At 36.6% G+C, this 12,798-nt stretch overlaps 2 protein-coding genes across 3 annotated transcripts in view; one reads left to right on the top strand and one right to left on the bottom strand.

Annotated features, from left to right (window-relative positions):
* On the bottom strand, positions 1-5,054 carry LOC139123248 (small ribosomal subunit protein eS24-like). The gene is made up of 5 exons (XM_070689378.1): positions 4,923-5,054; positions 3,445-3,513; positions 1,281-1,490; positions 580-690; positions 1-92 (listed from the first exon to the last, which is right to left on the bottom strand). Exons 1-5 carry the CDS (start codon positions 4,923-4,925, stop codon positions 90-92), a joined length of 396 nt encoding a protein of 131 aa, XP_070545479.1. The 5' UTR covers positions 4,926-5,054; the 3' UTR covers positions 1-89.
* Positions 5,006-12,798, top strand: part of LOC139123247 (poly(ADP-ribose) glycohydrolase-like) — a 23,979-nt gene continuing 16,186 nt past the window's right edge. The window contains exons 1-7 of one of the 2 annotated variants that reach the window (XM_070689377.1): positions 5,006-5,497; positions 6,643-6,790; positions 7,668-7,916; positions 9,407-9,581; positions 10,456-10,575; positions 11,214-11,297; positions 11,881-12,048. In XM_070689377.1, the coding sequence (XP_070545478.1) occupies positions 5,353-5,497; positions 6,643-6,790; positions 7,668-7,916; positions 9,407-9,581; positions 10,456-10,575; positions 11,214-11,297; positions 11,881-12,048 (1,089 nt within the window). In that variant the 5' untranslated portion in view covers positions 5,006-5,352. Of the gene's footprint in view, positions 5,498-6,642; positions 6,791-7,616; positions 7,917-9,406; positions 9,582-10,455; positions 10,576-11,213; positions 11,298-11,880; positions 12,049-12,798 lie in introns of both variants that reach the window. The other variant, XM_070689376.1, reaches the window with a different exon arrangement.

Consider the following 12,798-nt stretch of genomic DNA (forward strand, 5'->3'; position numbering starts at 1 on the left):
TTGAATTACATCAGTGAAGTTTATTTCATCTGTATATGAAAAATCTCCACCAAAATTACAGAACCACTCTGGATCTTCTTGTGTTCCAATTACTGTGGAGGAAACAAGAAAATGAATGATTACAAAATTGGAGCATTACCACCAGAAAGACTCAGTAGTTTCATATTGTCACTCTCTATTTCAGCACCAGTTTTTACAGGGATGGAAAATAAAAATAAGAATTTTGTCAATTTTCTGCAGAAATGTGATTGGTAGATAGTTTCATTATAAGCAGAATTATTTAACAGGCTATTTTGTTGTTGATTGACCATGGCATTTTTGATAAATTACCATTAAATAGTCCTGTGTCTGAACACTTTATCGACATAAAGTCAGTGTTTTAATAATGTGACGAGGGATGCAAAACTGTAAATTAGCCTGTGTGTGCTACTTCAAACTGCGTTGAAGATGGAAAAATTCTTGCAAAGCATGTGATCCATATTGCAAAGAACAGTTCACTGCAAGGCTTTGAGAGATGATTTTGAAAAGGCAAACATGGTCCAGCAATTCTTCACTTGTCTTATCTGGGACTAAACTTACCTTCTTGCCAGCTCCTACTTTAGCCTTGGCGGTACCACGCACTTTCTTCTGTCTGTTTTTCCTCTCTTTTCTTTGTTTTCTGGAAACCTTCTTCTTTTCATAGAGGCCATGCTGCAGTACAAGCAAAGAATTTGAGCATTACGTTCCAAATGATGCACCTGATGGATGGTTTCACTACACCAAACTCTACCCCATACAATACCACATTCTCTACGATATGTGTGTGGTGAATATTTCAAGAGAATTTAACTATGGATTAAGACAGGAAGCAAGTCTGAATGTCCCACCCTAATTGAGATAATGCATTTGGGTTGATGATTTATGACAAAATATATGACTTCAGATGATCCACAAAAAAAACAACATTCACGATAGAGTCTCCCATATATTGTTCTTTTCTGTATAAAAATGCTTAGCATATCAGAAGTTTACACTTATCATTGACACTTCATTCGTACAAGTTCAGAAACAGTTTTGTAATCTGGAGGCAAACTCTGTGATGTTACATCATTGGCACAGTCGCACTAATCATGGTGCAGAATGCCACTATCAATCGTCTGTGCTTGACCCCTTTTTGTTGGGGTGACATCATGGCACATCAGTGCAGGTATTTATGGGAGATTTTGATTAGATAAGGGGGCTATGCCCCATCGTGCACTCTGGAGAAAATGCTGCTTAAATTTTGAGCTTTTGAGACTTACCCTTTGAAGTCTATGCTTGGGTTCATATTTCTTGGCAAAATCTAGTGTGTCATAAATCAGGGCAAAACCTGTCGTTTTACCGCCACCGAACTGAGTCTTGAATCCAAAGCAGAATATGACATCTGGGGTGGTCTTGTACATTCTACCTAGTTTCTCTCTGATTTCTGTTTTGGGAACAGTTGCACGTCCTGGGTGTAGAACATCTACAACCTACATGATAGAAGACATGGATAATGTCACATACTGTCTTACTATCTGAAGACAGGGCATGAACTTGTTGAAAAGACACTGGATAACAAACACAAGTTGAAGTCCAGCTGCTGATGATCACGATGACTTTTAAACAAAACTTTTACATTTCAGAGCTGCTGCTACATGCACTGGACTGCAAGCTTGCAAATGAGCTAAGTTTTAAATGGCCAAGGGGATATAATTTGAGTGTTTTGAAAATATTGGCTGATACATTGCTGATTACATGTATTGAAATGTTTGAAAAATCTTCACTTGATCCACCAATATGTATATTATTGGAATCCCTGAATATCAACAGATTTCTATTGTATTTTTCTGTGTCTATCTAACAAGTATTTTAACATTTTTTGAATGCCCAAAACCTTCGACAATATTCAAGTTTTCATGCATTGACTAATGGTTGCAAAAACTAGCGGAAAGTTTGTCATAATTTGCCAGTAAGTTGGGTAACAGTTTATAGAGGCTGAACATGGGTGGTTGACCAACAGATATCAAAATGTTCGGCAAGTTACTGAAGCCGACATGCTCTTGGTTGAGCACATCTCATTAATATTCAGCCGAACCGTTTTCAACGAATACTCTATACCTCCTTGCCAAGACATGGAATGAAACAATATTAACTAATTTACATTACAAAAGATATGCAAATGATGTCATATGTACATCATCTTTGAACAAATTGTTTTAAAAATGTATCAGTTATTTAGAGAAGTAGTGTAAAAAACTCCAAAAATGGTAAAAGGACAAAACGGGAGCATAAACTGATCATTTCATACATTTTTGTAAAATTATTTAATCATTAATTTCACTTCATTGCTCTACCATAACATTCTGTACAGTTTCCTCTTTTGCTTTGCTGTCTCTTACTGCAGTAACCCATAACCAATCTGACAGGCAGCCACTGCTCTTTAATCCATTAACCTAGGTGGTCATGTATACATATCCATGTCAATGTTTTGTTAAGTCCGGTACCCTGGTAATGTTACCAGGGTTCTCAAGTCATTTTACCGGGGTTCCCCTTGGTATATCAATGCAATCAGATTAGGGGACAGCAGAAATGTTACCGGGATTCCAAAAGAATTTAACAATATTCCCAGACCTTAGCAAAAACACTGCATGTAGTGAATTCTAAAACGCATGCGCAGGAATGTGTAAATTGATTACTTCCGGAGTTCAGCATTGCTTGGCACTAAATCACTTTGACCTGCATTCCAGATGACATCGATGGTAATATGACTGCTTTCTCACCATCATTTCAGGAAGGAAACTTCAAAAATAAGGTTTGTAATCATAAAGACTTTTTAGAAGGGATGTGAGAATCGATAAACTGTCCATCTTTACTGAAAATTTGAGTAGACCTGCAGACAGAAATGCTTGCTCAATGCTAGTCCCACACAGGAAGTTACTGAAAAGGTTATGTTTGGTAAATGTTTGACAAGCTTTTGATGCCAATTGACTGCAGTGAATTGTTTTGATCGAGATTAAATGTTGACACAAAGAATATGACCTTGTGTTTATCAGCTTATCAATTTTACAGAGATCATGGTAATATGGAACCTTTTACTCCCTAAATAAATGGACTGATCACCAATGTACAGGCTACTGTTTTTTTCCTGAGATGTGGAAAATCAATGTCCTACAATTCACAACTTGCACTGTTAAAATGAAATTTTATTGACAGCAATTCAATCATCCCGCTATTGACATGTTTTACTGCCCTTCCTTTCAAGAAACTTCAACACAATAATTGTTTGACACATAGGTTCAGAGCAATCGCTGCCCCAAAACTACCACCTAGAAACAAACCTCATCAGTATCCTTAAGAACAACAAAACAGTATCACGTGAAAAACATAAACATCTTAAAAGTATCTTAAATGATTTGGGAGAATGCTGCTATCACTAACACTTACCATCTGCTTACGACAAAGCAAACGATTGGTCAAGAACTTCCGTGTTCGAAGTGTGCACGTGGAATCACCCTGCAAGGAAAATGTGACAAAATTGTGAACAGGAATGCTTCTCACATACGGTACGTTTTATATTTTGTCTGTAATAAATTAATTTTTAAAGTTGCTGCAATTTACACTTCATAGAGCACTGGGAAACTTTAAAATTTCATTGAAATTGCTGATAGTGTAATTGAATTGCAACAATTAATGACTGACTTCAAACTTCCTTGACTAGCACAGTCAATCACAAAAAGCAGGCCTTCACTTACATTTGGAATATAAGGTATCAGATCAAGCAAATGTTCTAAAAGGACCATAATACATGAACCACAATTCATATTATATACAGTGTATATGATATGATATGGTGTTTTCATGACAACTGCTAATCTAGGACCAGCTGAAAATCTCAGTAAGTAAACTTTCCAGCAATTCACACCCATCAAAACAATCGACTTGCGACAATTCCTGCTGTGTTCTGACACATAAAGCAGCATCACAGCCAGTTTATTTCTTATGGTACCTCCTTAAACTTGCTCACTTTCACCAAGTAGATAACCCAAATCAAGAAATATGTAATTGCACGATTGCAAACTGGCCGAGATCGTATGGGCACAAAAATGTTTCTCATCCTAGGTCTGTCATAACATTAACAATGATGTGATGACGTAGTTCTTTCCTTTTTTTTCATTTTGAGCTCAAGTGACTGATATTGAAAGAACAAAACCAAAATGTTGACATGCAACACAATTCTAAATCTAAGTGAGACTTGTTTGCACGTGCACCTTCAATTCATGATAGTAGTGAGCAATAATCAGGTAAAACGTGAGGTGGTACCTAACATGCCTATAGTTTTGTACTGTACTATGTCGTGGACCGACGGCAAAAGATGACATCATGGAGCAAGCAAGCGCATGCTACCACAATGATAACATGGCATTCTGAAGAAGCTACTATGATTCAGTTGCATACAGAGACCATAGTGATGTACACAGACCGTGCATCATTAACAACATGATCAACAGCACGGTACGGCCACTCAAGAAGATGTCATCTAAATTGATATTCATACGTCTTTGCTGACTTACTGTAGGGCAGCTGCCCTTTACCAGACCTGGTGAATATGCCCGTCGTTAAGAAAAGTATAAATCTTATAGGGAGAGAAATTATTGTATCCGTGTTAACGTGATATAATCATATATATGCGCGTTCTACGATCGAAGTCTGTTGTTTTCATGTGGAGGCCGCCATCTTGATTATTGAGCACGGAGGACTTTCTCCGTTGGGGACCCATTTTACGCAATGTGGAGACCAACTTTTACAAAATACATAACCTGAAATGTTATTCGTTTATTTTATTAGGTTTTTCTTGGGAAATAATTTACAGATGATCGATGTTGCAGTTGATTCGAGACGATTGAATATTGTCGGTCACTCACCATGGTTGAGAATTTCGCCCCAGCCTACCAAAAAAGAACGATAACGAGGCTATAACGTAAAATCTCGCACATCAACGAACTTCAGTACGAGACTCATCATGGCGATAACCAAACACTGTACACCGTGAACGTGAGAGGTAACCTTTTGTCACACAGTTATATGCAGTCTCTGCACTTGATCTAAACTGTCGTCGCAAATTTCTAACTGACGTCTTGAAGATGTAAGCATTATTGTTTTGCAATAACAGCGTTTATATCGGCGCCAAGAGACCCCAAGACAGTGCATAGCAGACGGTAGAACTTTGAAAGCCCTACACAATATATAGGGCGAGCGGTTTAGAATTACACTGTACACCTTTGCTATGCTGATTCAGTGATTTCAACACGCTGTTCCGATGACGTTACAACAGAAGTTGTAATAGAATAAAGAATGAGTGACGAAACCAGCGAGCCTAAGAAAAAGCGATTAAGACAGAGTACGATATTCGATAGCTTTAAGAAACAAACATCGCGCGAGGAAATATATTCAGCGACGAAAATAACGGCTAACGAGGGACAGAAGACAAGTGTGGCAAGTATGTGTGAATCGTTTTTAGTGTTTACTGCTGGTAAATTACTTCCGAACATAATTTACATCATATGGCTTCATGTCGATGAAGTTATGGTTGTCTGTTACTTCATAAAAATCACCTCAGGTAAAGCTTGCAACCTAACCGTACCGTGTATGAAGATTCTGTGGCGTACAATCCCAAATATTTTCAATTCTCTATCCTATCCTTTGTCGTAAAAACCAACATCTTTCCCATTTCGATAACGAAAGATGTTATCCAAAATGAATGCGTTGCATAATTTAATAGGCAGAATCCTGCGATATCGAGAATAAACGGACTTGCTCACCATACTGCTCTACTGGTGATGTACCGGGACCTCCGTCGTTCCTGAAGTGTTTGGGTTTATTTGTTTGTTTGTTTGTTTACCTTATAAGGGTTGTTCTTTGCACAGCAATGCAGCTACACTTTGATACCATACATACACACAGGTACAGGGCTATTACATGCTTTACTGCTACTGCATGTGCTAAGTTTTAACATTTTCTCGTATTTTTTCATAGACCATTGAAGTTGAACTAGGGTCTATGATTGTTTGGGATTAATTGCTTTTGTGAAAATTCCTGAGAGCCTTTGGAGGTAACCTGCATCAGTGTAAGGCATTTGTAGACAGTGATGCATCATGTCTATGATTACATGATGTTCACAAATCTTTCTCTTCCTAATATTAAATTACATTAATTACTAATTACCAACTAAGTTGGTAATTAGGTATTTTGCAAAGTTGTTTACTCATGTATGTTCATTATTACATTTATTACATTTACTGACGCAATTCAGTTTTTCCCACTTTGTACTAAGAGTACTGTACCTTACAACACTCTCTGATAGTGTATGTTGAGTACTAATTAAATGTTAAATGTTACATCACATTTAGTATCGTTGTGTACCCCTTCTGAAAAAGCTGTGAAAAACCCAAACAAAAACAGTTAACATTCACATTTCCATTCCATTTAACAGAAAGCAAAAATATGGAGTGCAATCATTTAAAATGAATGAATTATTTAAACTTGAACTGATTATCCGAGAGGCTGAAGAGAAATGATCAATCTTCCGTTACACTCTGTTTGCCGTGTATCATGGTGATTAATATTTGATGATTGTATACTCAGGCAGTGCATCAAAGAGCAGTAACAGAGGACATCCTAAGGACAGCGTCTGTGGCAAACAGGAAGACATGAATGTCATCACTGAAACTGGCCTTGACAATGATACTGTGACTCAAAAGAGAGATCTTCCACAAACAGCTGAAAAGCAAAGGTATAGTACTCTACATGACTGACTTTGCTTGAAAATCCATAGACGATGTAATGTTCTTGTTTATATTGGCAATTATGATATACATACAATTGTATAAATATAGTTTTGTGATATTGAATCAGTCAAGTGCATTTTATATTTTAATGTTTGCATGGGTGATATGTCCAAGTTTGTAGTCATTTTCAGGTATTTTGTGTAAAATTCAACAGTCAGTTGAAGAAAGCATGTTTGATATTGCCAATAGTCTGATATTATCCATGGACTTGTAAATGCATGTTTAACCTTAGCTCTGCCAAGTTCACAATCAGGTCAAGTTGGTTAAAACCAGTGATGCTTAACATGTCCAACATGTTGCATTTTAACATAAACAAATTAAAACTTGAATATTCAAATGCTCCTGAAATCATACTGGTAACATAATTTTTCCTGACTTAATTTAACGTACTATATTAAACAAGTAGGAGTAAATACATACAGATATTACTCAATATTGCTTTTTTACTGACTTCCATTGGCAGATTGGGAAAGGACAGGCCTGGCATGATAAGATTTAAGCAACATTTTGATTACTATGACAGGGACATTTTGTCCATATGATGTTATTTGTAAATTTGTGTAGAGTTACTGGGTGCTCTGTCCTGTACCACCACATACTCTGCAGGTGACAATGACATGTAATCAAGATTGGTTGATTGATGTACCATTGATCTGCCAAAACATCCAATGTAACATCATCCTTTTAATATAGATATGCATATCATACAGCAGGGGATTAAGTGTTGCTCATAACATTTCTCTGTCGTCTTTATTTGTAAATTCACAACAGTGATGTATCTGTTCATTTGTCGTCTGAGAATAAGAATCAATTGCCCTGCAGGACAAGCCCCAGGAAAAGGCCCACCAGCAGCTCTCCACAACGGAATTCACCAACTCGCCATCAGAATGAAACCTCACCGTATTTTCAGTCAGCAGCGGCAGCAGGAAATGATGCAGTGGCGTCTACATCAACAGCTGATGGGACTTCATCATTGACAGTCAAGGCAACGTCTTGCAATGAGTCACCGGCTCATCACTCAGATGTCAGCGAGACGCTGGAATTAGATGGTTCACTGCCTCTCTTCACTGAGTAAGTTGTGATATCACTGATATGATGGAAAAGATGATGTTGCAAATTAAGATAAAATGCATTCACTGTGATTTTTGTCACCCTTCTGTTATTCTTCATATCTAAAAATTTCTCATTACGGATTTTGTAGTCTGAAGATTGGTTGTACACATTGTTAGCAACAGCTTAAAATTAGTTTTCAGTTTTCTGCATACTCATTACGTTTCATTATAATAATGAAATCTTGGCTGTCTTATTTCTTATTAATTGACAATTTTAGTATTTGTGTAACTCTGTACTTTTCAGATCTTTATTTTCTTCTGAGGGTATATCTACAATTAAATAAGTAATCAGAAAATAAGCAATAAGAATTGGTGCTAGACACAAATATCTTACAGCTGTGATCCAATCAAGTGTCTCTTTGTCTCTGAATCACATTTATCATACAAATGTATTAATGTCAATTGCTTGCTTTGTTATTGTATAAAGTAAACATTGTCACTGGTACTTGGCGGCAGTCAGAATTAATATACTGATGATGACAACTTGTTTTGAAGAGCTGTACAAACATCTTTCAATTTCTGTGTAATGTTTATTTTGGGGCAATGCTGTAGACACAAAAGCTATTTTTGTGTCAAAGAGAAACATTGCTCAGAGGTTCAGTTTGTATGGATCCAGTAAATTAAGTTTATGTCAAGATAAATTCATTGACAGTAATTTGACTAGAGGCCTTTATTTAGTTGTATTTCTGTGTCATCAAAATCTTGCAATCTTCAGGAAGTGTTGCTGAGCAAATTCTAGAATGAGCTTCATTAATTAATTTTAGCAGATAAGAGTTAGTTTATATGAAACCTACTTTCATAATTTTGAAAACTAGCTTTGTACTATTGTAGCATAAAGGGTCAAGAAGGTCCAATAGCGATCACATTTTCAGTCTACTGATCTGTACAAATGTGATATAGTTCATCATTTTATTTATCCACATTCAAACCTTTACCCATTGAACACCTTACTAAAATAAATAATAAAATGAAATTAAATGTGTTATTGCCGTAGTTTCATGGCCACCATAAAATGTTGATTGGAATCTAGTTTAAAATAAGGCTATCTTCATATCTTTGAACATTTCATCATGCCTTGAGATCTCTTAATTCTATTTCCTGTTTTCAATCAAACCTTTAGAATAGCTAATTTAATTACATCCATGCTGCTCCAACAGTCATTAAAGTGGTATTGGATTAGTGATTTTTTTGGCTGTGGTTACTTTCAAGGTGTTCAACATCTTAAATTGTAGGATAACGTACAAAGCTGTAGAGTCTTCAACGAGTTGATTGAAAATTTCATGACATTCCTTTGTTAATGTGAATGCCATTATTATGAGCAGTCTTACTCGAAAGGAATGCCCAAGTACTGTATGGAAAATGTTGATACCCTTGGTGCCTATGATAATTTGACAGTTATTTCACACTGTTTCTTTCACAATGTGATGTTTTGTACCATCTATGTTTCAGTTCAGATACAACAGACATTGAATCCCAGGAGCTAGCCGCACTGGTGGCGACAAACACCGTGAATACTCGCAGTGTGAGCAGAGGTACATCAATGTCAGAACTGAACAGAATGCCTGATTGTTCAGCTACTCTACCCAATCTGAAAGTTGACAAGGACCATGTGGTGCTCTTTAGAGTAAGAAATTATTGACTATATCCTTAGGTTATAGTCTTCAATGTGCATGATAAATTAAAGGGATGGTGCTGCTGTATTTCACATTTGTGTTGCCACAAAATTCAAGAACAATGTTCTTAACAATCATGAACTCAAATATGATGTATAATGTAGTGAATATCATATGTAATCTGCTGTACTGTATTTGTGCCATGGTTGGACATTTGTTAGTGCAACCACTACATTACTTGCATATACCGGTATATGCATGTTTCTGATAGAATCCAGAAGTGATATCTTGGCTTTCCGATCATATGCTCTCTCTTTTTGACCACTGTCTTGGTATGTTTGATGATGCTCAGTGAATAACTGACCTCTAAAATAATATTTTGTTGACAAAATCAGATCCAAAGACAGCAACTTTAACCTTTAGCGTCTTTTCCCTGTATAACCATCCCTATTTAAGAAGAATTAAGAAGACTCACCCTACGTGCACCATCTAATTTGTTGCTGCCAAATGTATCTTTGATTATGTCTCTTAGCCTGTCAAAGAAACTTCATATTGTCCTTGCTAAAACCCTTTGAGTGCTAAAGTCAATTTTTGTCGCCTTTATAAGTTTATCAGTTTTTTCCAGATTTTTGCCAAAATTTTGATAAAAAAATGTAGGCAATGAAATTTAATGTCCATTTGGTCCAAAATTATCAAAAGAATTACAGAAAAATTCATATAAATTGGTAAAATGTTGCACTGCTAATAACGCAGGAAATGCATGTTGTATCTGGACATCTTCGTAAGTAACATGGTGGCATGACACTGTACAATGTGCTGCATTGGTAGTTCACTCATAATATTCAATAAAAAGTAGGGTTTTTACATGTCATATTACAATTGCAGCCTCACTTACGAAGTGGTGACCCACCCAGACCATGGCCGGATAGTTACAAAGATTACTGGGATGCTGACCATGTTAAGATGCCTTGCTCCAAGGAAAATCTATACCCTGTGGAAGATGGAGTGAGTTACAATTCACTGTCATAGTGGATACCCCACAGTCGTTGCTTCAGAGATTTCATTGGCCATTTTCGCTTCTCTATGAATTCAAACATGATTAAAAATCAGGCAACTCACGTTATTTTGATTGAAACAAAACTCCCTAAAAATGCATACAAAATTAATTAACCTGCAGTACCTGATGGAGCCCTAAAAATGTGAAAAAATAGGATTACAGACACTTGTTTCAGTGTCCCAGCAGCCCCTTTCTATGCTCCTAAAGGAAACCAGAACTGTGATGCAGGGTGGCAAGGTTGGTATGATGGCAGTGCAACCATTCAACCTGAAAAATGTATGCAGTAATTTTACACTATTGTGTCACCGGTGGTTTTCCCTATTTTTAGAGAAGATTTTATATTCCATTTTGTCATGCTAGTTCAATTACAAGTTCAAGCTTACATTGCAAACACTTTATTTCTCTTATGGAAAAATTCATACCAATAGACAGTCATGTTACCACCTCTTCACTATTTGTCTACTGTTTGCACATAAATGATGTTTCAGACTAATCGTAAATTATATAATTTTGATACACATTTAATTAGGCATTCAACATACCAATGTTGCCTTTTTGTGATGATGTTTATGATTTTATCATGCAGGGTGGACAGAAGAAACTGCGAGGGCGCTGGGAGCTTATACAGGAAACATTATTAGGAGATATTAGGAGTACTTTAGATTTAGAGGTGAGTTCTCTAACTTCCTAATCAGAATCATTTATACCAGTCAATAGGGAGATGACTGTAGATGGAGCCGTTTTAATCCTTCATATGTACCATACACAGTATTGTTGCCAAGGTTTAGGTACATTGGCTAGTGGTTTGGGAACCTCTGTAACATATTTGTTGTCCTCTGATTGGATTTCAGTGATATACTGAGGGGAACGCCAGTAACATGACTAGGGATCCAGGGTAAACACTGGTACATCAGCAGTTGTCTTTTAAGCAACCTTGCAACACTTTATCACACAGTTCAAAAACTATGTCGTTGGAAAGCTTTGATGATTGGCTAAATTCAAATTGAATTTTCAGTTGCAGCCACAGAGCTGATGTACTACTCATGTAGTCTTGGGATATAAGCCATGCTTGTGCAGAGGCCAATGAAATCGATGTGGGTAACATGAATGAAATATATGCATTTGTAAAGCACTGGACTTCGAAGAAATCAGGATGAAATGGAGAAATTTGCTTTGTGAAAATGTGTGCATCAAATTTGTGGGAACATGAGATGATTCCTTGTTGCTAAACATATTTTTTCATTCAACTACAGGAGGCCATATTAAGGTACAACAGCAGATACTCAAACAAATGGGATTTTCGAGGACTGCATTGCTTCTTCACTGAAGTTCTAGATGCGGCAGAGACTATGCATTTCTTCAAAACCACCTTACCAGCCATGATTAGACTGGCTTTACAATTGCCAAATATATGCACTCGGGTAAGACATTCACTGTAGCTAAACTACCATCAGGACATGCACAGATATTCTGAACCAGAAATTTTGACTTCAGGTAGTCTGCATCGTGAAAATGAAAGAATTGAAACTTATGCTCAAATTTTCCTCAAGCAAACTTCAACCATGCTCTTTCAAAATCAAGAAGAACAATTTGGGGTCATGGTGCAAATTTTGGTACTAGAGAAACAAATTACCCAATATTTACCAATATTTGAAATTCATGAAATTCACGAAATTCAACATGGCCACCATCCCTACACCGTAATCTCAATAAGGAAAACACAATTCCTGATTTTCACAAAATCAAGCTGTTGAAGACTTTATTCACTCCATAAGATTCAAACTGAGTTCCCACAAGTGGTAGGCCAATAGAATATTGCAAAAGTTTGAGAGTTCAAGTATCTGTCCCCAAGGTGCACTCTACCTTAAATGAAACATGTACAGCAACTTCATATATATGTCCAGGGTCATTAGACCAGCCATGTGTTTATGTGAAGTTTAGGTGATATCTCATCGTGATCAGAGACCTTGGCATACTTGCTTGTCATAGTGCAAACAAAACTGAGATTGTTACTAGTTGGCATCCTGTGATGGCAAGATCAAATACGGCATTGTTTGGTTTATTGATAAATGTAATTAAAAGTGAAAGAAATTTATTGCACAGAATCTGAGTTGCAAGAGTATATGAATTTAAGGGGTACATGAATCAAAGCTCTTTTTCTTTTATCTTTG

The sequence above is a fragment of the Ptychodera flava genome, chromosome 22 (genome assembly GCF_041260155.1).
Source record: "Ptychodera flava strain L36383 chromosome 22, AS_Pfla_20210202, whole genome shotgun sequence".
Classification (NCBI taxonomy): Eukaryota; Metazoa; Hemichordata; class Enteropneusta; family Ptychoderidae; genus Ptychodera; species Ptychodera flava.